The sequence below is a fragment of the Schistocerca cancellata genome, chromosome 1, assembly GCF_023864275.1.
Source record: "Schistocerca cancellata isolate TAMUIC-IGC-003103 chromosome 1, iqSchCanc2.1, whole genome shotgun sequence".
Lineage (NCBI taxonomy): Eukaryota > Metazoa > Arthropoda > Insecta > Orthoptera > Acrididae > Schistocerca > Schistocerca cancellata.
In genome coordinates, this window is record NC_064626.1 from 305,537,695 (window position 1) to 305,563,054 (window position 25,360).

At 39.4% G+C, this 25,360-nt stretch overlaps 1 protein-coding gene across 1 annotated transcript in view; it reads right to left on the reverse strand.

The window, feature by feature from the left end:
- Positions 1-7,281: 7,281 nt before the first annotated feature.
- The window catches only part of LOC126172625 (Hermansky-Pudlak syndrome 1 protein homolog), a 161,061-nt gene continuing 142,982 nt past the window's right edge, over positions 7,282-25,360 (reverse strand). Inside the window, exon 10 of the mRNA XM_049920897.1 lies at positions 7,282-9,290. Coding sequence (XP_049776854.1) covers positions 9,113-9,290 — 178 coding nt within the window. The 3' untranslated portion in view covers positions 7,282-9,112. The remainder of the gene's footprint in view (positions 9,291-25,360) is intronic.

Genomic DNA, 25,360 nt, shown 5'->3' on the forward strand with positions numbered 1-25,360 from the left:
CCCTAAGAGATTTTGGTCGTATGTAAAGTCAGTAAGTGGGTCACAATCATCTATTCATTTTCTCAATGACCACACCGGCACCGAAACTGAAATAACAGAGAGAAAGTCAAAATATTGAATTCAGTCTTCCAGAGTTGTTTCAATCGTACGAGCATCGAAATGGCAGATACTGAGATAACTGATCACGGAATTGAAAAGCAGCTACAATCGCTTTGTAATGGAAAGGCTTCAGGACCAGATGTGATACGTATGAGATTGTATAAAGATTATGTGAAAGAACTTGCTCCCTTCTAGCAGTTATTTCTTGTAGATCACTTGAGCAACGAAAGGTATCTAACGACTGGAAAAAAGCGCAGGTCATTCCTGTTTTTACGAAAAGCCATAAGACAGATCCACACAATTATACACCTATATTGTTGACGTCAATATGTTGTAGAATTATGGAACATGTTTTATGCTCAAGAATTATGATGTTTTTGGAAAATGAACATCTCCTCTATAAAAATCCACATGGATTCCATAAACAGAGATCCTGTGAAACTCGGCTCACTCTGTTCCTCCATGAGAGCCACAGTGCAGTGGACAACAGTGCTCATGTTGATGCCATGTTCCTTGATTTCAGTAAGGCATTTGACACTGTCCCGCATTGCTGTTTAAGGAAAAAAACTTGAGATTACGGGTTATCAGAGCAGACCTGAAATTGGATTCAAAACTTTCTTGCAACTAGAACTCATCACCTCGCTCTTGATGGAACTAAATCAACAGGTGTAAAGGTAATATCCAGAGTGCCACAGGGAAGTGTGATAGGACCACTGCTGTTTACAGTATATATAAATGATCCAGTGGAAAGTGTTGGACACACTTTAAGGCTATTCGCAGATGATGCAGTTGTCTATACCAAAGTAGCAATGGCAGAAGCTAGTAAGAATTTGCAGAATGACCTGCAGAGAATTGAATGGTCTGGCTCTGGCAATTGACCCTGAATGTAAATAACTGTAATATATTGCGCATACATAGGAAAAGATATCCACTATTGAAGTGCTACACTATTGGTGACAAACAGCTGGACACAGCGTGTGCCGTAAAATATCTAGGTGTGATTATCCAGAGCAACCTTAAGGGGAATGACAATGTAAAACAGAAAGTGGGAAAAGCAGTGACCATATAAAACAGAAAGTGGGAAAAGCAGACACCAGACTCAGATTTATCGGAAGAGTCTTAAGGAAATGTAACTTATCCATGAAAGGTGTGGCTTATAAGGTGCTTGTTCACCTGGTTCTTGAGTATTGTTCGTTCATCTGGGATCGCTATCAGGTAGGACTGATAGAGAAGATCCAACAAGGAGTGGAGTGTTTCGTTACGGGATCGTTCAGCTGGCGAGAGAGCATTACGGAGATGCTAAACAAACTCCACTGGCAGACGTTACAAGAGAGGTGTTGCGCACAATGGAGAGATATACTGCGGAAATTTTGGGACAGCACTTTTCAGGAGTAGTCAGACAACATATTACTTCTCCCCATATATGTCTTGCATATTGACCACAAGGAGAAAATTTTAGAATTAGGGCCAATACAGAGGCTTACCGACAATCATTCTTCCCATGCACTATTTCGTGAGTGGAATGGGTTTGGAGTGATCAGATAGTGGTACTGAAAGTACCCTCTGCCGTACACCATTAGGCAGCTTGTGGAATATGGTGTAGATGTAGCTGTACCTGTTTGACCAGCCTTACACTTTTACTTAATGTAAGTAGGTGTTGATGTTCCCACAGATTCCTCATGCTAGATTTCGAAGTTGCCAAATTATCTTGGGGAATATGTTTGTGATTTTCCGAATAAAGACAGCCTGAAACATGCACAACCAACTAATTTCAGACCTTTAGTATTTGATAAAGTTTTACATACAATGGAGGCGTAACTTGGGGAGATGTTTTATTTCAAACTCTGAAGCAATTACAGGAATCACTTCTCTAAAATCAAAAAGTGAATATTTTATAAATAATACTGAGGCAGAAATTGATACATTAAAAAATCTCATCATTACACATGAAGAGCAAATCGGAGTAAAGACTGACAATTTACTCACATTGCTCATGTTGTTAGAGCAATATAAAACTTCCATTACATGATTTGTACAAATTGTCATGTTGCAGTATAAGTCAGTGAAAAAACATTTTTGTGTATGCAACCTGTAAAACCTTATTTAATGTCTGATAACACCTCAGTTTATTCATTCATTCATTCATTCATTCTTACACAGATTCCTTTTTATGGATGTTATCATTACACACACAAAGGTATACATAAGAAACTCATAATTCAAATATACACAATTTATCACTACATTACAAAACCAAAGGAGCCTGCTTCAAACAAGAGAAATGAACCGTAAGACACCTCCAACAATATAATCTGGCACTGTATTGCATTGAGTAAATTACTGCAATGTTGCGTACAAGCATATTCCATCCTCTTTGTCTACTTTGTAATTGGTTGACCTGCTTATTTATATGCAATAATTTTAAGTTGTATGAACTCTTTAATGGATTAAAAACTATTATTTGGTAAATATCATAAAGATATGTTTTAAATTTATAGAACTCCTTTATGTTATTGATCTTTTTTGGTAGTTTATTATACACTGATGAGCCAAAACATTTGGATCACCTGTTTAATAGAGTTTTTGTCCATCTTTGGAACAAAATACAGCATTATTTCTTCATATCAGGGATCAGACAGTTTGTTGGTAGGTTTGTGAAGATATGTGACATTAGATGTCTATGCGCAGGTCATATAATTCACATAAATAACAGGCTGCTGATTTACGCATGCGGTGATGATCCCCAATAGTGACCCAGATGGGTTCCATAGTATTTACAGCAGACAAATTTTGTAGCTGAGATATCAACTTGAGTTCATTATAATGTTCCTAAAACCAATGCAGCATGGTTCTGGCACAGAGACATGGGCAATTATACTGCTGGAAGATTACATCGCTGTTGCGGACCACATCAAGCATGAAGGGATGCAGGTGGTTCACAGCTGTCAGCGTGTCTTCAATTACTATCACAGGACTCATGCAAGTGCAGGAGAATGTCTCCCATAGCATAATACTGCTTCCATCAGCCTGTGTCTGTGGTGTGTTGCACATTTAGAATCGTCGTTCACCTCGATGACAGTGTTAGTGGAGATGACTATCAACCTGGTGTAGCAAAAAAGTGATTAACCCAAAGAACCAACCCATTTCCATTGATTGATGGTCAAATCCCAATGGTCCCATGCCCACTGCGATCATAACTGACAATGTCGTTGGATCGACACGTGAACACACAAGGCTGGTCTGCTGCAGAGCTCGATGGTCAACAATGTTTGACAAACGGTATGCACCAGCATTGCGCTCTTTAGGAGCGATGCCACAGCATCTATTCTACTTTGCAGAGTAGACAAGTCTCCAAACCCCACTTTCTGTGAAGTGTCATGGACATCCAACTGTCCTTCTACTCCTTTCTGCAGATACTTGCAAAAGTAGCACATGAACATTCCAACAGCTTCACTATTTTCAAAGTACTGATTCACAGGCTTTGTGTAATGATAACCCGCCCTTTGTCAGTGTCACTTATCTCAATGGAGTCCTCATTTGTAGTCCGTACCTTCACTGGGGTGTTCTCCCATCTGTGTCTGCTCTGCTTACATACTTTCGTTACTGTGTCATGTGCACGCAACACCAATAGGCAGCATCCAATGCCATGGTGGGCAGTGGTCATGATGTGTTGGCTTATCAGTGTATATCTTCCTTTGTAAAACAGAGCGGTTTGGGTCTTGATTCATTCTATCCAACTACAAGCAATTACTGTACCTGATTTGATGATGATGTGTGGAGCTGTTTGCTTCATATTGCTCAGTTTCTAACTGCAGTTTGTTAATATATATTTTCACTTGGAACTGTCAGAACACCCAATTTTCTGAAAGCTCAAAGCAGTGAGCCATTTTGAGACTCGTGCTCATTATTCTGATGGCTCATTTTTTGCAGTTTGAACACATTCTGAACATTTGCACCCCAGAATATTATGCCATAACTGATGTTAGAATGGATGTGCGCATAGTATGTTGCTTTTAGGCATGAGCTATTTCACAGTGGTTAGTATTCGTAAGACATAGCATGCATACCTCAAATTTGGTGCCAGAACAAGCTCATATTATTAGTCTTTTTTACATTAAGAGTTACTTTATTGTTATTTGACCAGTTTCAATTTGCCATAAGTTCCTTTTCAACCTTTAATTCTAACATTCTTGGTGTCCCATCCATAATTATAATATTTCTGTCATCAGCAAATAACAGTTTCTCCTTTTGTGGCCCACAGTGTGAAGTCAGTAATGTAAATGAGAAACAGTACTTGGTCTAATGCGCGCCCTTGAGGAACTCCAATGTTCAAATATTCAGGGTCTGGAAGATGTTTCCCCATATAATTAGAGCACTTGAAATTTGGGATCTCTCTGCCCTCTGCACTCTGTCTGTTAGGTAAGACCTAAACAATCTCTTTACCATCTCCCTCATTCGTAGTGCTTCAAGTTTAGCAGAAAGTATTTCGTGACCAACTGTGTCAAATGTTGTACTGAGCTCTAGGAAAATGCCTGTTACATGTTCCCCTTTGCCTAGGAACTCTAAAACTACTTTTGTAAATTTTACTGTAGCAGTGTCTGATCCCTTTCCAGACTTGAAGCCGAATTGTTCTTTGCACCGAAGTTGGTATTTATTTAAATAAACCATAAATCTGTTTCTCATAATAGTTTCTATTATTTTTGAAAAGGAAGACAATAAGACTTTTATGCTGCTACTGCAGTCTTTTGATAGACACATTGGAATTTCATGTAGACATCTAGACATCTTACTCATTACTCAAGTAGTTGTTTACACAATTGGCCACGTCCATATGGTTATCTATTAAACGATCTTTATTTCTAATTTAGTGTATATTTGCTTTGTTTTTGTGTTACCAGTTTCTTCTTCTCTTTTGCAATAGAAAGCACTGCGACAAAGGTCACTGACTTGCAAGGAGAGGTCGATGAGTTTGTCATCAGTCACAACAACTGAAAGTTTAATCTATTTTAAACGTAAGTAAACACATGTTTATTATTTTGTATTTCACAGTTTTTCACTTTTTTTTCTCAATGGTATCAATTTTTCTGTTTTCCAGCTGAACATAAAGTGAATGTACTCTCAAAAATTCTTGTTTTGAGGCATAATTTGCTTTTGTTGTGTGGCATGTCAGGATAGGGGTGTCATTTGTATCAGAGGGTGTTATAATATGCAGACACTATACCGTGGCAGTTTTAGGTCGAGGGTGTTTTGGTCTGTGGTTCCCAAACATAGCGGCAGAGGCCAGGCCTAAACTACATATTTAAGATACTGCCAACATCAGCAAACAATTGATCTGTAGCCACTGGCGAATGTTTTGTATACTCTGCTTTGCTTTGTGTTGTGCATTGAGCATGGGTTTCTTTTCTTAGTTTGGAATGAGTGAAGAGACTAAATGGGGTCCATGGTGGGGTTCGAGTATGGCCTTCACAACACCTGGAGGGACTGCCCATCCCTTATGAGTATTTCTTAAGTTCTGCTTTCAAAGGAGGACAGAACATGGACATAGGTTGCCAGACCTGCATGGGAGAGGTGGGGCTTGATCCCCCACTCTGTTCCTCACCCCTCAGGCCATCCAAGTTCTCTGTTTATGCAGCAGCTCACTGCCACAGTATAGACTTTGGAGTTGATAGCATATATGTGCATTGGAAAATATAGCTTACGTTTACAGGTGTACTTTAATTTCCAATACAAGAATGGAAGTATTTTGTTCAGTATTTTGCTGTTACAAGGGAGTGTATGTATTGGAAAATATGGTTTATGTATATGGGTGTACTGTCCCTGATATATGGATGACAATGTTTACCATTACACTGAGGTGACGGAAGTCATTGCATAGCAATATGCACTTATACAGAGGGCGGTAGTACCACGTACACAAGGTATAAAAGGGCAGTGCATAGGCAGAGCTGTCATTTGTACTCAGCTGAGTCTTGTGAATACGTTTCCAACATGATCACGGCTGCACAACAGGATTTAATAGACTTTGTATGCAGAATGCTAATTGAATATAGACGCAGGAGACATTCCATGTTGGAAAACATTAGGGAATTCCATATTCCAAGAGCCACAGTGTGAAGAGTGTGCTGACAATAGCAAATTTCAGGCATTACCTCTCACCACAGACAACGCAATGGCAGATGGCATTTGCTTAGAGCTGTCAGTGCTAATAGACAGCAACATTGTGTGGAGTAACCACAGAAATCAATATGGGACATATGTGAATGTATCTTTTAGGATTCCTCAAGATTGAGACTGTATAACATTAAGCAAGACAATTTTCAAATGCTAGTTGTTCTCAATAAAATGAACTTAAAGCCTACTACAGGGTTTCAAAGCACTTCCACAAAAAATAAATTGTACCATATTATTCCATTAATTTTTTGAAGCCATCATATCCACAGTGTAGGTTTTAAGTGTTTGACACTAATGCGTTTTCATAACACTGCCAGTACAATTAAAAGTAATGAGGGGTATGAATAGCGTTTTTTTTTTTTTTTTTTTTTTTTTTTTTTTTTTTTTTTTCCAAAAGCTCCACAGTTCTCACTGCTTTGTGAGGGCATGTATAGAGAGACTGGAGAATGAAAAAGCTAAGTGTTGCTTTGGATGTAGCAAAATTAGGGATAAAAATAAGACCAAAGTAATTGCAAAATACAACACTTTGCTGTCATGCTGAGATTGACTTCTACAGTAACATCGACTTCTACAGTAACATCTTGTAGATAATTGCAGAGGAAAAGTGGAGTCACAATGTCTCACCAGTGTAATTTTGATGACATCTGCAGCTAAGTGTTGCTCATCTTCTAGACCTCAATTATGTATTCAAGTTATACCATAATGTTCAGATCTCAATTAATTATCTGTATTTCCCACACCACTCGTGTGTGACATTTTATTGTGTAATGGTGACCGGAATTTGGCTCATTTTTATGATTGTGTTCACTTGATTTACCACATTTAAATGTGAAAATCTCAGCAGCAAGTGAGGGTACTGAGTTTTTAAAATATCACTAAATATACATTGCCATTCTTCAACAAAACTGAATTTAAAAATGTAACAAATGCTTTATGCTCTACTTTTGTTGGTCAGTGGCTGCACACTAATCGACACTCTTTACTCCCCCCTAACAAAATTTTAGTAGTGCATGTCTTCTACTTTGCTCTTTTATTCTTGTACAGCATGCTCCACCTACATTAAGCTTAATTTTTGTAAAGTTCTTGATCTTCACTTTCTAAACATTTCATGGTATCCATACTAAACTGCTATTAAGAAACACAATACAATACAATTTATTTTATTTAAAAGTGCAGAAAAGAGAACTTTAAAATTACAAAACTGTAACAAACTCGATTTTACATAACAAAACAAGGCAGACAATAATGCCCGTGAACTATGGAATGGCTGTATAAAATAATGGTTAAAAGATTTCTGTAAGTTTTTAAGATATTAGGAATGGCATTATGTCCTACAATGTCTCTGCATGTCTGTATACAGTCACAAAATATGATTAATCTACCACAGTACATCCAAAACATGTTACTTATGTTATCAGACGACAGACACTATTTACAATCAAGGCTAATCAAGTCCAGCAGACTGCAAGTATGCACTCAGTCATTTATTCATTCAAATTGCTGCTGCATAAATATCAAGAATGGCGACCTCTTGTGAAACAGAAGAAAAGGTAAAGTAAGTTCTTTTATTATTACATTAAAAAAAATGATATGCAATCCTTCAATAATTGTGATGTGGAGGAAGTTTGCTATTTCACATTTGTACTTATGGCATGAGGACCACTCACTATAATTGTGTGATAGTCTAAAATCCCAAATCATTAGCAAACACGCAATGTTACCTAATATTTTCGTATTACACATGCTAGTAAAATGAGGCATGCACACACACATTTCTAAATTTTATAATCAATCATGTGTGACTGCTACGGTTACCTGTTACCTTCTCCTTCATATTCCAGTCACAAACTTTTGTGCAGATGTATGTAGTATCTTCCACAATACTGTCCTTTGTTAGACTTCTCTAACTATGAACAAAACAGTCCAGCTCTCATCCAGAGTTGTTAATATCTTTGCTCACTATGATTCCTACAGATCCTAGACAGATGAGCAATGTAACAGTTACTCTTTCAGTTTACTTGAATTCCCCTTCCAAAATCAAATATTTAATCCCACTTCTACAGGATTCATCGAGATACTTCTTTTTACACTCTTTTAAACAGTCTATAGCAAACAGAAAGCCATTTTATTAATTACCGACAATGAGAAGAGTGAGACTGCTTATCTATTAAACCAAGTGTGGTATTGGTGAGTCTCCATACCTCTAATAACAAACAATATTTTACCCATACTGGATCTGGAGAAATGATTTTTGTGCCAAAGGATGGAAACTGTTAACTGTTAATGTTTTTTTTTCATCTACAAAGCTCTAACAGCAGCCTGATTAGCTAGATACAGATAGTGTACTGGAATGCATATGTTACATCAACTTAAAAACAAAATTATGTCAAAAAAATGGATTCCTAAGGTGACATACTGTCAAATACTAGACTTGTGCAAGATAATGTCACATACCACAATTCTTTAGCTGTAGAAAGAAAAGCACTCACTTGGAGACATGAATTATTATTCACAGTCTTTCTTCAGTCATTTAATTTTATTATATTAATACTTGCTTAGTTTCCTCTTTACTTAAGAGAGCAGATGCTTTACTCATTTGTCAGCCACTGTGTAAAATATGCTGTCCATGTAAAATAGTTGTACGCACTTGTTGTGAACAGCAGTATTAGAAACAGTAGACTGGCATTTCATCTCACAACACAAGCTATGTATTGCACTACCTTCGTGTTATTTGAATAATGATCATTCAGTAAAAGAAATGCTGTTTCAGCTTCTTGAACAGCCTTACTGAGCACATTTTTGAGAATTCTGTCATTTCTACAGTTACAGTTACAGACATATCTCAAAGAATGTCCAGCGGATTGTTGGGTAAACCTGTAACCTCCCAGATGGTAGCTGCTAGTCGACGGGAATGTTCCAATACACATGATGATGTCGCAAGACCAAGATGAATACAATATAGTTCAAAACATCGTATCTTACTGGGCGATGTCTTAGGGAAAGAGAGTTCCATGAGGTTCCTTGAAAAAGAGAAACAAACAGTAAGAAACATGAAAAATTAAAATGGGTCATCTTTATTGAGGCAGTTGGCTTATGATAAAGTAGCAAATATTTTGTATTTGTGTACATATATTACGACAGTATTTTGCAAGTAACAGCTTTCTTAAAATGTGATTTTAGAGTTATGTAATATCTGTTTTAAATGATTAATGGAAAATCTCATATAAAGATGTGAAACAAATACTAACAAAGAGATAGAGGGGCTGGCCAGTACTTACCTCAGCTCAGTGCAGCCGATAGATACACAAAACAGAACAGAAAATTTACATTCCTAGCTTTCGGAACTTTGTTCCTTCATCAGGGAGGAGAGAGGGGAAAAAAGGGAAGAAGCGAAAGTGGATTCAGTTACTCACAACCCAGGTTATGAAGCTACAGGGAAAGGTAAACAGGGAGAGTAGTAAGGATGGAGGCATGGTTCTCAGAGGGAAGCCAAAGATATAGAGAGAATATATTTGGCTTCCCTCTGACGACCATGCCTCCATCCTTACTATGGTGGCAGAGTTGAGTTCAGATAGGCTCAGGATGTTGACCAATGGTGGCTCAAGACAACATTAACAGTCACACATTTTATTGGTTAGCAAGCTACAACACTCTGAATGTCATTCCATAGTGGTATGCCTCTTGGCATGTGCTGAGAGCAGAGAGTTCAGCAGTCTCTGATGTAATAGTTGGCAAGTGGCGAGCTTGACATAAGCAGTGGGGCAGGAATGCTGATGCACAATGTCTGTAGCAGCACGTGCGCCACCTTGGTAAGAGTCTGCAGCTAAGAGCAAAGTGTGCCAACAAATGCAGAAGCCTGCTGAGATTCTTGCACTAGAAGACAGTCCCACAGTGGTGGTGTCTGCCCTTGTAAGTGGATAATTACAGCATTAGCTTTTCAGGGCAGAAGGCTGCCTGGAGCTGTAGTGAACCTGAAGATGGTCCCAGCTGGAAGGCAGCAAATCCATGGGAGTGGACTTAGAACTAGCAGTAAGCTCATCAGTGGTGGAACTCAACTGCCCTCCTAGAAGGTGCTGCCAGACTAAGATACCTTTGGCTAAACATGATGTGTACTTATACAGGTTTGGTGCCTATTTGTTGTGCTGAGGCACTGTTTCCAACTACAAGACGGCAGCCAGAAGGTGTAGCAAATAGCCTGCTGTTGTTTTGCTCACCTTGCCTTCCTGCTGTGTCATAGAATAACTAAACTTTCATGTGTGCTTGCCAGCCTCAACAACATGGATTGGGCATATGGCTACTTGTTCCCGCTGACAGTTACTAAATTCCTCCACTTAAATTACCATGTGCCTTCCCCCATTTTCTGATATTAACATTACTGCCCTCTAGGGCATCCCACTTCAGCATGTAAGGGCTGATGGTAAAACACTTATACCATGCATGGTCATCTGCAACTGGGAACCATACAACCACGCAGAGTTGCGCTTTATATGTAGTTATTTTTCACTGGCACTACATGAATGTATAGCAGCAGATTCTGCTTGCTTGCTTGCAATGAGTCCCAGTTTCAAAGGTAGCTCACTCTGAATCTTTTGTAGACCAGTCAAGTAATGCTCTTGAGTGCAACAACATGGGAAAAAAAAGCCTGTCCCTTTCAAAAGACCAAATGTCCCACAACACAATTCCTCATTTAAAAAACACCTTTATAGGTGACTATTCTTCTGAAATAAAACTACAATCATTACAATTTCCTCCCATAGTCTAGCTATGAAATCTCACAGTGCAGCAATTATGCTGTCCTCCCCACCTCTCCCATAATAATTCCTTAACTAACATTACAATCACAAATAATCTTACACTTTTCTTATGGTAAACAAAATTTAATTGTACTCCACATCCTTCTTTCTTACTTCTGAGATACTAACCTATATGGTACCTCATGTATAGACATTGCAAGATCCTTTTGGTTCTCATTCTCCTGACCTTTCCTTGCTCTTTTCTTAGTGGTTGGTTGTGACGCTTATGGCAACAAATCCAGAGCACCTCGAAATGTTTGTAGGTATCCAGCCCAAACTAGTCATTTGAGTTGGCAATTGTAGCTTGACACCTTGATCATGTGTCATGGCTCCTGGAACCATATTATAAACTTCTTGGTCTTAACTTTTGGCATACATGGACTTAATAGCATCACCCACTGCCCTACAGTATCTCTGGCAATTTCCCCGCACCTTTCATTACATCTTCCTGATGCTTTGGTGTTTCCCCTCTTTATACGTTTCCATACTTCCTTTAACCTCTTTGCAAAATTCCACACTGGCTCTCCATTCCTCCTGATCTTTGGTTTGACTATCTTCTTTCCACACATCACCTCAAACAGAGAAATTCCACTGCTGGTATGCACTTTGGGATTATTATTATAACATGAAGTTACTACCTTGGTCTGTGATTATTGTTTCAAAGGTACTAAAACTTTGGCAATCAGTTATTCACCATGGCCAGCACCACCAAAGTCACCTGTTGATTTGAAATGGTGATCAATACTACACGGAGTAAGAAATGGCTGTTGATGAAATATCGATATATCAATACTGTATCGATAAATATCGGCAATATCGCCCCCCCCCCCCCTCCCAAAAAAAAAAAAAAAAAAAAAAAAAAAAAAAAAAAAAAAAAACAGCAACACAGCAGTATCGAGTGCCAACATCTTTGTTTTTATTAAGTTTTTTCACAATTTTCGGAAAATATTTGAAGTTGTTCTTTTGAAATTGTAGTAGTATATAATCTTACTTTCACTGTGTGAAGGAGTCTTGCTACTTTGTTAGATTTCATTGTGTCCAATCTTTCTCTTAGACTGTGAGAAGCAAGTAGGTGTGGCACAAAAGAAGAACATTGATTGCACTGGGGGAAAGGTGGGAGTAAGTGGTGGTGTCAATGCAATAACAAGATTTCCAATGCAAAGAAACATCACACCAGTTGTGTTAAAAAAACAATTTTTAATGCAACTAGTGTGCTATTTCTTCACATCGACATTCTTCAAAAACAGTTGCTGAAAACAATGAACAAAAATCTAAAGGACAAGAATGGTTGCTGCCATGGGTGGAGATGTGTGAGGGGATGTAATTGGTGCTACCAACAGAAACTGCAACATTTAGCTTCACCATTTACAACTGCTAGGTTGCTGACGTTTGCAGAAATGAAAACAACAGGGACGTTGACAGGAAGTGTTCTGGACAAGTCTGATATGTAATGAGACTGAACCACGGACCCATCAGACATGTTTTATTGTGCCACTTAAATGCAATTACCATCAAAATGGTTATCTCCAAGCATGAACGTGCATCGTTTTCCTTTCAATTCTTGCTCTAAGGAAGATAGGCAGGTTGCTAGCTTGTTGATTTACAGAATATCTAATAATAAATCAATACTTAAATATACAGCTCTAAAACAATTGTATATTTACAAAGTGCAGCTGATATTTTTATAGACAGATACGCTGATATTTTTTCCACCAATGTATCAACACTTTTTGTCGATATATCGGACTCCCGATATTTTTAAATATATCAATAGTTCTAATAAATAATAGTCACAACGTAAGGTTTCCTGCTGCCATGTGGCTAAAAGTTCCTAAAATATCCATTCCTATCATCTCAAAATGTTTGATTGCCTCTAGTAGCCTCTGTAGCGGTGCTCACTGATGGCTCAGTTCCACTCGCTGAGTATATTTCAACTTTTCATGCACTTGTCTATGTCGCTTTTGCTTGTCCTCCACTAGTGACAGTCTGTCACTCCTCAACCTGTCGCCCAATGACAGCCTCACGCCCTGATAGTATGTGATTATGTGCTTTCTACAATACCACTTCCCCTAGCTTAGCAGTTACTACTACCCTTGTCCCAGTCTCCTTGATCTTTATAGCAATCCATTATGTACAACATACTGCAGCTGTGAAGTAAAAAGTTGGCAGTCTGTGTCAGCAGCCTGCGCTTCCTGTCTCTCTGCAAGGTTGTAACCCAGTGGCCATACTACGGTAACCTTCCTGCTCAATTCATTTGCATTTCCATACTTCCTGCCTGGTTTTGTGGACTACCACCTCCCTGATTCACTCACCCTCAACATCCACCTTGTGAGTCTGCATGAAGGATCCTTAATGGTACCAACACTTCAGTGCTATGTGATCGCTCACTACCACCAATTTTTTACTGTACAGATAACATTAAAAGTTTGTAACCACTTATATCAGGCTCATCATCTTCTCTGTTATGGAGTAATTACTCTTGGCTTTGTTCATTTGCTAATGTGGTGTAAGCTAAAGGATGTTCCTCACCATATGTTAAATGACTCAAAACACATACCAATGCCTGGTTGGAAGCATCACATGATTGTGCAAACTACTACTCCTAAGCGAGAAAGATCAACTCTGGACTTGACGTCAGAACTTCTTTTAGCTTCTCAAATGTGACTTTACACTCCGTTGCTCACTGAAATTTTACATCCTTTTTTTAGTGAGTGAGGGGCCATGCAACATCCAAATAGCCCTTCATGAGTTTTCTGTAGTGATTGCCCACATCCCAAGAATGATTGTAACTCCTTACTTGTCCCAGGAGCCAGAAAATCCCCACCGCCTACATTATTTTCAGTTAAGATGTAAGCTGTAACATGTCCAGAGGTATATATTCCACCTATTCCTCAATTTTAGAACAAAGACAATCATATGTAAGTGTAAGAAGCTCAGTATTTGGTGGAGCATCCCACTGTTTACTGTTTGAGGTTGTTATAATTTATAGGTAAGACACATGAAACAGGACATGTATAGACTATCTACAGGGCACCCTAGCACACTTATTGCTGGGTGGACATTTAATTGTGCTATGCCATCACTACTTGGAGATATTTTGGATTTATCAGGGAAGATAGGCCATAAATAATTGTAAAAACAAAAGAGGACTGAAAAATGATTTGTTCATTTTACTTCGTTAAACTTTGGTCATTAGCCAAGACAGATATACACTCCTGGAAATGGAAAAAAGAACACATTGACACCGGTGTGTCAGACCCACCATACTTGCTCCGGACACTGCAAGAGGGCTGTACAAGCAATGATCACACGCACGGCACAGCGTACACACCAGGAACCGCGGTGTTGGCCGTCGAATGGCGCTAGCTGCGCAGCATTTGTGCACCGCCGCCGTCAGTGTCAGCCAGTTTGCCGTGGCATACGGAGCTCCATCGCAGTCTTTAACACTGGTAGCATGCCGCGACAGCGTGGACGTGAACCGTATGTGCAGTTGACGGACTTAGAGCGAGGGCATATAGTGGGCATGCGGGAGGCCGGGTGGACGTACCGCCGAATTGCTCAACACGTGGGGCGTGAGGTCTCCACAGTACATCGATGTTGTCGCCAGTGGTCGGCGGAAGGTGCACGTGCCCGTCGACCTGGGACCGGACCGCAGCGACGCACGGATGCACGCCAAGACCGTAGGATCCTACGCAGTACCGTAGGTGACCGCACCGCCATTTCCCAGCAAATTAGGGACACTGTTGCTCCTGGGGTATCGGCGAGGACCATTCGCAACCGTCTCCATGAAGCTGGGCTACGGTCCCGCACACCGTTAGGCCGTCTTCCACTCACGCCCCAACATCGTGCAGCCCGCCTCCAGTGGTGTCGCGACAGGCGTGAATGGAGGGACGAATGGAGACGTGTCGTCTTCAGCGATGAGAGTCGCTTCTGTCTTGGTGCCAATGATGGTCGTATGCATGTTTGGCGCCGTGCAGGTGAGCGCCACAATCAGGACTGCATACGATCGAGGCACACAGGGCCAACACCCGGCATCATGGTGTGGGGAGCGATCTCCTACACTGGCCGTACACCACTGGTGATCGTCGAGGGGACACTGAATAGTGCACGGTACATCCAAACCGTCATCGAACCCATCGTTCTACCATTCCTAGACCGGCAAGGGAACTTGCTGTTCCAACAGGACAATGCACGTCCGCATGTATCCCGTGCCACCCAACGTGCTCTAGAAGGTGTAAGTCAACTACCCTGGCCAGCAAGATCTCCGGATCTGTCCCCCATTGAGCATGTTTGGGACTGGATGAAGCGTCGTCTCACGCGGTCTGCACGTCCAGCACGAACGCTAGTCCAACTGAGGCGCCAGGTGGAAATGGCATGGCAAGCCGTTCCACAGGACTACATCCAGCATCTCTACAATCGTCTCCATGGGAGAATAGCAGCCTGCATTGCTGCGAAAGGTGGATATACACTGTACTAGTGCCGACATTGTGCATGCTCTGTTGCCTGTGTCTATGTGCCTGTGGTTCTGTCAGTGTGATCATGTGATGTATCTGACCCCAGGAATGTGTCAATAAAGTTTCCCCTTCCTGGGACAATGAATTCACGGTGTTCTTATTTCAATTTCCAGGAGTGTATTTAGATCTGTCCTGATGTAATGACTTGGAAATTTGAGATCTGATACAGTGTATTGTAAGACTGTCCACGACAATACAACAGTTTTGTGAGAGAATGTTGAGCTATAATTTTGTAGCTGCTTGACATATTTACAATCTTCACACCAACTGCATCGGAGAAGAGCCGTACATAGTAGCCAGTGGCCTTGATTAGCAAGTCCATGACATCAAGAAATCATCAGAAGGCGACCATAGTTGAGAAGTAACATATTCTATGTTGCAAGGAGAAACAACACATCTGGTGATCGTGATGCCACAAGAACAAGAAGTAGTGGTGTAAGAGAATTTTGTAGCAAAAAATGGAGAATTCCATTAAAATAACATCGAGATAAGGGTACTGTCAAGGAAAACAGAAGTCAACAAGTACCCTGATAACTAAGTAATAAATGGTCCACAACAAAATAAAAAGTACAGTAAGAAGATTTATAAATATCTGGGAAACAATTATTGAGTGGGTCAACCCCAGTCGAGATGCGGAAGATACAATTATTCCACAAGTTGGAAGAATGATGCCTGTGGCAGTGGTAAGTAGCTGTCATCTCACTGCTACAAGCCATCACACCAGTCATCGGCTTACGGTGGCACAATAAATCCCAGTGTCAGTCACAGCCTGCATCCCACCATCCTATGGCTTCTTTCTAAACAGAAAAGCTTCTCACCGGCAACTCATTGGAATATGCTATCGTGAAAGGGAAAACAGTGAAGTAGGAGTAAATTGAGCATGAGTGGTTGAAGCTAGTGTATTGAGATTTGCATGTTAGTATGCGCTAGGAGCATGGATGTAATGTTGGAGTGGTTTATGGTAGTGCAAGAGAATCTAATTGCACAGATAAATGCTGTTCAGACGGATTTAAATAGTAAGATTACTTCTGCTGAAACAAATTTAAATACTGCTCAAACTGATGTAAATGATTAAGATGGGAACAGAATTGCATACCACTAAACTTAGATGATGATATCAACACTTGGGGCAAAGAATTAAAGAATTGAGTTGATGTTCTATCAGGTAGTCCTGATCCTATCTGACAAGAACTATCTAATTATAAGAACGCGATTTTGCCAGTATAGAGGCCACAATAGCTGAATTGTCTAAAGATTTAAATAAGGACATTGAAGAACGTTGTGCCTTAGTTAGACTTGAGGTACAGGAGAAATTTAAAGAATTAAATGAACAAATAAAACAAACAGCATTGGTACCTAAAAAGGAATTAGAACAGATGAACAGCCATATCTCAGAAATGCGAAATCAGATAGAGGTGTTAGAACAGGGTAGATAAATAATTAATGTAACCAATAACAGAAATGTATCTAAAAAGAAAGATGATGAGACTTACCAAACAAAAGCGCTGGCAGGTCGATAGACACACAAACAAACACAAACATACACACAAAATTCTAGCTTTCGCAACCAACGGTTGCCTCGTCAGGAAAGAGGGAAGGAGAGGGAAAGACAAAAGGATTTGGGTTTTAAGGGAGAGGGTAAGGATTCATTCCAATCCCGGGAGCGGAAAGACTAGGTAAGTCTTTCCGCTCCCGGGATTGGAATGACTCCTTACCCTCTCCCTTAAAACCCAAATCCTTTTGTCTTTCCCTCTCCTTCCCTCTTTCCTGACGAGGCAACCGTTGGTTGCGAAAGCTAGAATTTTGTGTGTATGTTAGTGTTTGTTTGTGTGTCTATCGACCTGCCAGCGCTTTTGTTTGGTAAGTCTCATCATCTTTCTTTTTAGATATATTTTTCCCACGTGGAATGTTTCCCTCTATTATATTCAATAACAGAAATGTTTTGACTAGCTTGGAGGCACGGCTCCAAGGTTTTCTTGAAGAAAATAAATTGAAAAACTAGAGTCTGCTAGTCCTACACCTGTTCTTCAGTAGAGATGGAAGAAAAGCTCACTCAGTTCAAAAACCGCGAGGGAAAAAAAAATTAAATTAGCAAAAGATCTGTAACAGAGAAAAATAGCCTCACTACTAAACTAGTAGAAGAAATACATTTGGGGACAAGAATGAATGTATCAAAGCAGTTTCCAAAATACCAACCTGAGGGAGTTAGTCTTATTTATTTTCTCAGAGTGTTGTTATTTTCTCAGAGTGTTGTCAAGATCATTACCCAAGAAGTGAGAAGACATAAAAAGACAGATTTTACCAAAAGTTACCTAGTAGGGAAATCAGCTGAATGGAGCACTGCTCAAGATGTTAAATCATGAGAAGGCATTCAAGAAAGTTTAGAAAGAAATACTGACTGGACAGCACACGAGAAAAACTGACATTAAAATGGTAGGGCCCAAGACATTATGATAGTTCATGTAATAGTTATAAAAATTATATTTAGTGGCGTATGAAGAGATCAAAAAATTTGGAAAACCCATTAGAAGAGATAATGTTTTTACTAATGCAATACACAACATTTCTGGAGAGGGGGGGAATTACCTTATAAGTAAAAACAAATATTGAATTTACATCTTTTACATCAGAAATTTTCTACCTTTTCCTATCCTTCACTGATAAATAGTTGGGTATTCATAGATAAATATTTTAGGGGAGGTTGGTTAGGATATCATTTCAGATGTGGTAGATGCACTATTACAGTGTAGCAATATTTGTGATTGAGATAAGATACTTCAATGCATTGTGTACATTATTACTTTCACTCATGCTCAAAGGTGAGGTAATGAATGGATGGTGACATATAGAGCCAGATGAAGCTGATACAACTTACTGCTAATGATTGATGTGAATAAACTCTAATCTCTTCTGGCTTGCTATAGGGGCGTGTTTAGGATCACTTTTCAGGGGACTGTACAATGTAGCTGAAAAGAAGTCGTTATGTAGGGGATGTTAAGGCTCTTCATCCTCTCGTGTTTCAGTCAGGCACTTGACCAGGAAAAGTCCTTAATGGGGTGGGGATTGGTGTAGGTATCTGTCTTTGGGGTACCTTCTTCCTTCCTTCGACATACACACATTCATTCTTCTTCCTTTCTTACTTTTCTGTTAGGAATACTGGTTTCATCTTCCCTCTGTCCAAGTGGAATAATTTCTATTGATGAAACCTTTCACTTTTAGCTGTCTAGTTAGACACAGCATAACTCACTTAAGGGAGTTTGAACGCCGTATCCCAACAATGTTAAATTTAGTGACTTGGCTTCCCTGTATTTCATGAACCACTGCAGCCATTCACATGAAACTTTTACAGGACATTAAACTGTATGTTCTGAGTTTACTGAACTGCAATAATTGCATTTCAGCCACTGCTTTGAAATACAATTTTTTAACTACATGGTTAAAATCTTGTGTACTTTTTTGTATGTTATCCTAAATAATTTTAATTATACATAACATTATGTTCTTCTTTTAGTTCAGTAGACACAGGATATGTATGTTATTACTCCCTGACAATCTGAATACTGTACTTGAAGTGGTTTCTGAGATTTATGGAAAAATGCAATAGAAAATGTAAATTTTCAGAAACGGCTTCTAAAGTTTCAAAAGACTGTAACTCAATTAATATATGCTTAATTTTTTTTTTTTTTTTAGTCACTCAAAAGCACCCTGCACCATACTGTACATCATCCTCTTGATCTTTTTCACAGTTTTTTCTTCTTTTCTTCTGTCTGGACTCCTTAGTGCCCAACTGTGCTGCATACTCTTGTTTTATCAATGCGAACCTTGTCCATCCGTTCAAGTTCTCTGATGCAGTTTGCTCCAGGATTAATGCCCATATGCTGTAGCACTTTCACCCTACCAATGTTGCCATCATTAAAAGCAATAACAGCATCACCGACCCCCCACTTTAGTGTCTTCTTCAACAAAAACATTTTTTTGATAAGCGAATCCATATAAGATTATTGAATGACTCATTGGGATTTTGACTCTGACCATTCAGACACTTCTTCAGTAAGTCAGGATTTGCCAGGTCTCTGTAAAAAGGTTTTATGATAATCATGACTGCTGCTGGGATAGAATGTTTATGACTATATGAACTGTTTGAGTACCGAGCATTGTAGTAATTGCACCATGAATCAGGTCCAAGAGGGCAAAGGTGGTGTATTGGTTTTTCATCATTTTCAAGAAATCCTCAGTATTATTTCTAATGGCCATCCCATAATACTGCTGCTGCTCATCAATCATTTTGTCTTTCAGCCAGCCTCTTATGGTTCTAGCACCAGAAAGTTTCTTGCCTCTCAAACTTTGTTTCAACTTCCTCAACCTGGTGCCCATCCTCTTCTGGACATGACCAACACATTCCAGTTTTGTGATAATCTTCTCACCATGAGACTGAGCAACTACTACACTGTTATATGCTTTTGAGTCTCCATCACCTAAGAGCTTAGTGTAACACACTCCCCTTTCATTCACAGATCGACTAAAAATTTCAGTAGCTGCAGAAGCTTCCATAGCACCATTTGTTCCTTCATAATTTCTGTCACAGATATGCCCTTCTTCATTCCCTGATTTACACTTACAACAATGTTTGGTTAAAATCTGGAAATCTATTACCTTTCCAGTACCCACACTGGTCACCATAGCAGCAGAATTCTTAGAACTGTAACCACACTTCTGCCAAGTGCCATCAAAAGCTACTGGTATGTCAGTCATACCATGATTTATTTCAACAGCTTCTTTTGCAGCATCCTTCACTGACTCTCCTGCAACATATTCCACAGCAGCTCCAATAAATCCTGCATACTTGTTGATTTTACAAGGTGGGCATGGCATATTCATCATGGCACACATTCTTTGTGCTGCAGTGTGTCCTTTGCCAATAGCTCTCAATTCATAAAACCACATAACATTTACTTCAAAATAATTGTCTTTACACTTATCAGAATTCCAAAATAAATGAGTATATTTACAACTGGCACAATTAATGATAAGTTTCCTGGCTAATCCATTTGATACCTCACTGTCTTCATGTAAACTAACTGGCCCTCCACGTATTTTACAACCCACACATTCACCTAAAACACTTGTTAGGAAGTGTACATCTAACCTACCATTAACATCACTTTCGTTTTGAGAAAACTGTGTATCACAATATTTTATTTTAATATTCGAAGCACTAATGGGTGTTTCTGTAGATACTGACAAGTTTGTATTTCATTTTCTGTAACTTCACACGCCACAGGCTGAACACAATGTTTCCCTTTATTCAAAAATCTATTAGCACAAAACCCACATTTCTTAAAAACACTTCACTTTGGCATCATACTTTACTTTTTGAGAGATTTACCAATATATTAATCACTTTTCCTCAGAAAAATGTTAGCACTTCAACATACAAGGCTTGTTTATACTATGAAACGATTTGATATTTTATTTGACAATGCTACCACTACAAACACGTAATTTAACCTCTATAACACAGCAATCCATAGCCTTCTATATGAAAAATTTCCGATTTTATTAGATCTTGAAGTGTTGTTGTTGTTGTGGTCTTCAGTCCTGAGACTGGTTTGATGCAGCTCTCCATGCTACTCTATCCTGTGCAAGCTTCTTCATCTCCCAGTACCTACTGCAACCTACATCCTTCTGAATCTGCTTAGTGTATTGATCTCTTGGTCTCCCTCTACGATTTTTACCCTCCACGCTGCCCTCCAATGCTAAATTTGTGATCCCTCAATGCCTCAGAACATGTCCTACCAACCGATCCCTTCTTCTAGTCAAGTTGTGCCACAAACTTCTCTTCTCCCCAATCCTATTCAATACCTCCTCATTAGTTACGTGATCTACCCACCTTATCTTCAGCATTCTTCTGTAGCACCACATTTCGAAAGCTTCTATTCTCTTCTTGCCCAAACTATTTACCGTCCATGCCTCACTTCCATACATGGCTACACTCCATACAAATACTTTCAGAAATGACTTCCTGACACCTAACATTAGATCTTGAAGTAATGCACCTAAAAATTTTAACATTTTCAATCAGTGTGGATTATATTTAAAAAATAAAATAAAATACTTCCCATGTGAGTTTATAAGTGAAATATATATATTATTTTGTTCAGAAAATTGCAAATTTTTTAATGAGATAAAAATCCGAAAATGTGAAAAAAAATTTTTTTCCGTTCTAATTCCCCTGAAGATGGACAGACTCAGACAAACAAAATTTTTTTTGGCATACTATGAAGCATAGTTTAAACTATTTATCAGTGATGCTAGCACTGTCACGTTGGCACGGGGAAGAATGAAGAAAGGCAATAGTCATCTCTTAACAAGAAAGCTGACAAGTTAAGACAATATGCAGATTTGACCAGAGGGCAGTAGCATTATGAGCAAGATATGAAAACTGATAACATGAGCAACCGAAGAGCAGCACATTTATGATGGTCTACTTGCATTATCTATCACGAAATCCTGCTAGTGGGAAAATAATTAAGTTCTATAAGAGAGAGTAATTAAATGAGAAAATATTACATTTTTTAAAGATGAAGTGTAAGAAGGGAAGAGCTAATGAAAGGAAGTAAAGGATGGCGTAATAAAAAGAGATCAATTAGCAATAAACAGCAAAAGTATAAGACTTTTCAGCAGTAAATAAAGTAGAAATTCCATTACATACATGGCGAATATAAATGCAATCAGTGAAAATGGTGTACAATATGATATGATAATATAATAGTAATTTGTTATAATTTGTGGTGAATTACAAGCCATTGGAATGGTATGCGAACACTTCTTTGATAGTCGTAATCAACAGAACAATATGACAATAGTGACATCATCATCTTTCATATATGACATCATCTTTCATATCTTTCAGATGGCTGCTTGCAGAACCATGTCGCCCTGTCGCATGGCGTGATTCTCTCCTCATAGAAGGTTCTGCCAGACTGAGATGTCTTTAGCTAAAAATGATGGTATTTATACAAGTTTGATGCCTACTCGTTGCGCTGAAGCACCGCTTCCATCCAAGTATACCATAACAAGGCAGTGGCCACAAGGTGTAGCAACTGGCCTGCTGTTGTCATGGTCACCCAGCTTTTCTGCTGTGTCGTTGGTACCACCGATGCTAGCTACCAGTGCACAATGTGGACAGGAAGGATTTATCTTCATCCAGTGTATCAGCACCCAAACAAGATGTTTGACATGTGGCAAAATTAAGTTTGGTGGGAGATGCTCAGACATACACAAAGTACCAGAGTTACGGAATGTACACATTTGAAATTCTGAGGGCAGGCTTGGTGCAGTGATAGAGAAGAGAAAATATTGGCAGGCATTATGGGAAATACAGGGGAAGTCCATTGAAAACTTTGTGGACAGGACAATGTTAGAAATCTAAATATTAACACATACAAGTTGCCAGACTATGATTATACCAAAATGGTGTTTCTACAAGAGGCATAACAGAGAACAGTAAATGCATTTTTGCAGGGGTTATTGCCCAATGTTTCAAAAAAAGTACAGGCATGACATTAGAAGAGGGAGATGTGCTGACCTGGGTTTGAGACAGAAAGCGAATTTTCACTCTAGGAGTTAACTGTTACAGATGTAGTCAAATGGTCCACATATGACAGGAAAGCTGTGAACCACAATGTATGAAATGCGGGGAAACAGAGCATCTGGAACCAGATTGCAGACAAAGTCTGACATGAGGGCATAATAGGTTGGTGTAGCATTGGAATATAGCATGGGAATAGTAACCTATTGTTAAACAACAATGGGAGCTCTGAAGCAGCCATGCAATGCTCCCAGTAAACATAAGCACATCCAAAATGTATAGGGTGGCATAGTTTTGCTTAGATAGCTTAGTGGACGGAAGGATGCATTAAGTTTTCCTTGGACATGTTACAATGTGTGTGAATTCCTACGAACTTATGCTAAGAACAACACACACGCCCATACCCAAGGTAGGACTCGAACCTCTGGTGGGAGGGGCTGTGCAATTCATGACATGAAGCCTCAGACCGCACGGCCACCCCGCATAGCCATTGGCATGGACTCACAGTTGTCCATGGGAAGTTTGGGCCTCATGGATTATAGGAGGTTGGGCCCACCATGATTTAGGTTATGTGGAGCGAGTGGAAATGATGTGTGTTCAGTGAGTTCAGTGATGTCAAGTTTTTGGGTCAAGACAAAAAAAATTCCAGGTTTGTACCGATGGTTTGTTTCATACATGTGAAGCTCACTGCCCAATCTAAGGGTCAGATTTATTGCTTGAACATCATGTTAGAATTGACCTTGATCGGTGCATAACAGAACTCAATGGGACATCATTCCATCCAGGAGAAACTGCTGACAGTGCCACACTGTCACAAGATCCATTCTTGGAATAAGGTGAACCATTTAAACTGTATGCACAGCCACTAAGGCTCAATTTGTGCAATAATGTACTGCAAAGTATGGGGAAACTACTGTGGGTGAGTGTAGGAATTAATTTGTCAGTAAACATATTGTATGTAGTGGAGCTGCTAAAGGAAAATCAGGAATTTGATAAAGTGAGGCGTTTTGTATACAGGAAATGTTGTATGTTTACACAAGTTAGATGGTAACCAGGTAGTACCCTTCGGGATAGATAATTTTAGGACCACAGACATGCATTTCTTTGAGGGGTTGGTGATTTCCAATTTGGAGATCTTGCAGGAAGACAATTTGGTCAGAGAAAATTCAAACCCTAAGCTTAGCAAAGCTTAAGCAAGCCACCAATTTAGCTACATTATGGGAGAAGGCAGTACACTTAGCAGTTGAGAAAGAGTCTTTGCCAATGGACCCAGAGACACAGGATAGAATCCAAAATGAGAATGAACTCCCTGTGCATTGTAAATCGTACCGTATAATGCATAACCTACAACAAGTGATGGCAGAATTTATTAACCAACAACTACTCGAAACTAACGTGCTCCTAAAATAGCGTGAACTAATTTATGAGCATGATATGATGTCACAGGATGTATACGAGATAATCTGTTACCAAAAAATCATCCGTAAAATACTTGAAAATGGCCTAAGGCTGAAACTGTACAATCATACAGGAAATAAAGAAAATGGCCGCTGAAGGCATCAAGAAATCATTAAATAAAAACTAAGAGACAATATTACTGAGAGAAGTACCAGTTCCTGCACATCACCAGCACTACTCGTCTCGAAGAAAAGAGCAGATGGGGCAAAATGCTTTTTTGTGACTATCATTACCTTAATAACCATACAAATCAAACAATGGGAAATCCAGGATGGAATGTAACAATACCAGGGAAGGAAAGTTGCTACTCACCATACAGCAGAGATGCTGAGTCGCAATAGGCACAATAAAAAGATACACACAAGCATAGTTTTTGGCCATTAAGGCCTTCGTCAGCAGTAGACACACATACACACACAGGCAGTGTAGTTTCAGCTCTCTGAGACTGCAGACGTGTGTGCAAGTTACGTTTGCGTGAGTGTGTGTGTATGTGTGTGTGTGTCTACTGCTGACAAAGGCCTTAATGGCCGAAAGCTATGATTGTGTGTATCTTTTTATTGTGCCTATAGCGACTCAGCATCTCTGCTATACGGTGAGTAGCAACTTTCCTTCTTTAATAGCCAAACAGTTACAGATGCTTATCCAATCCTGAATACAACAGTAACTTTCGACAATCTAGGGAAATGCAGATATTTTTCCAAGAGGATTTCCCATAGATGGAATTTGCAGTCCTG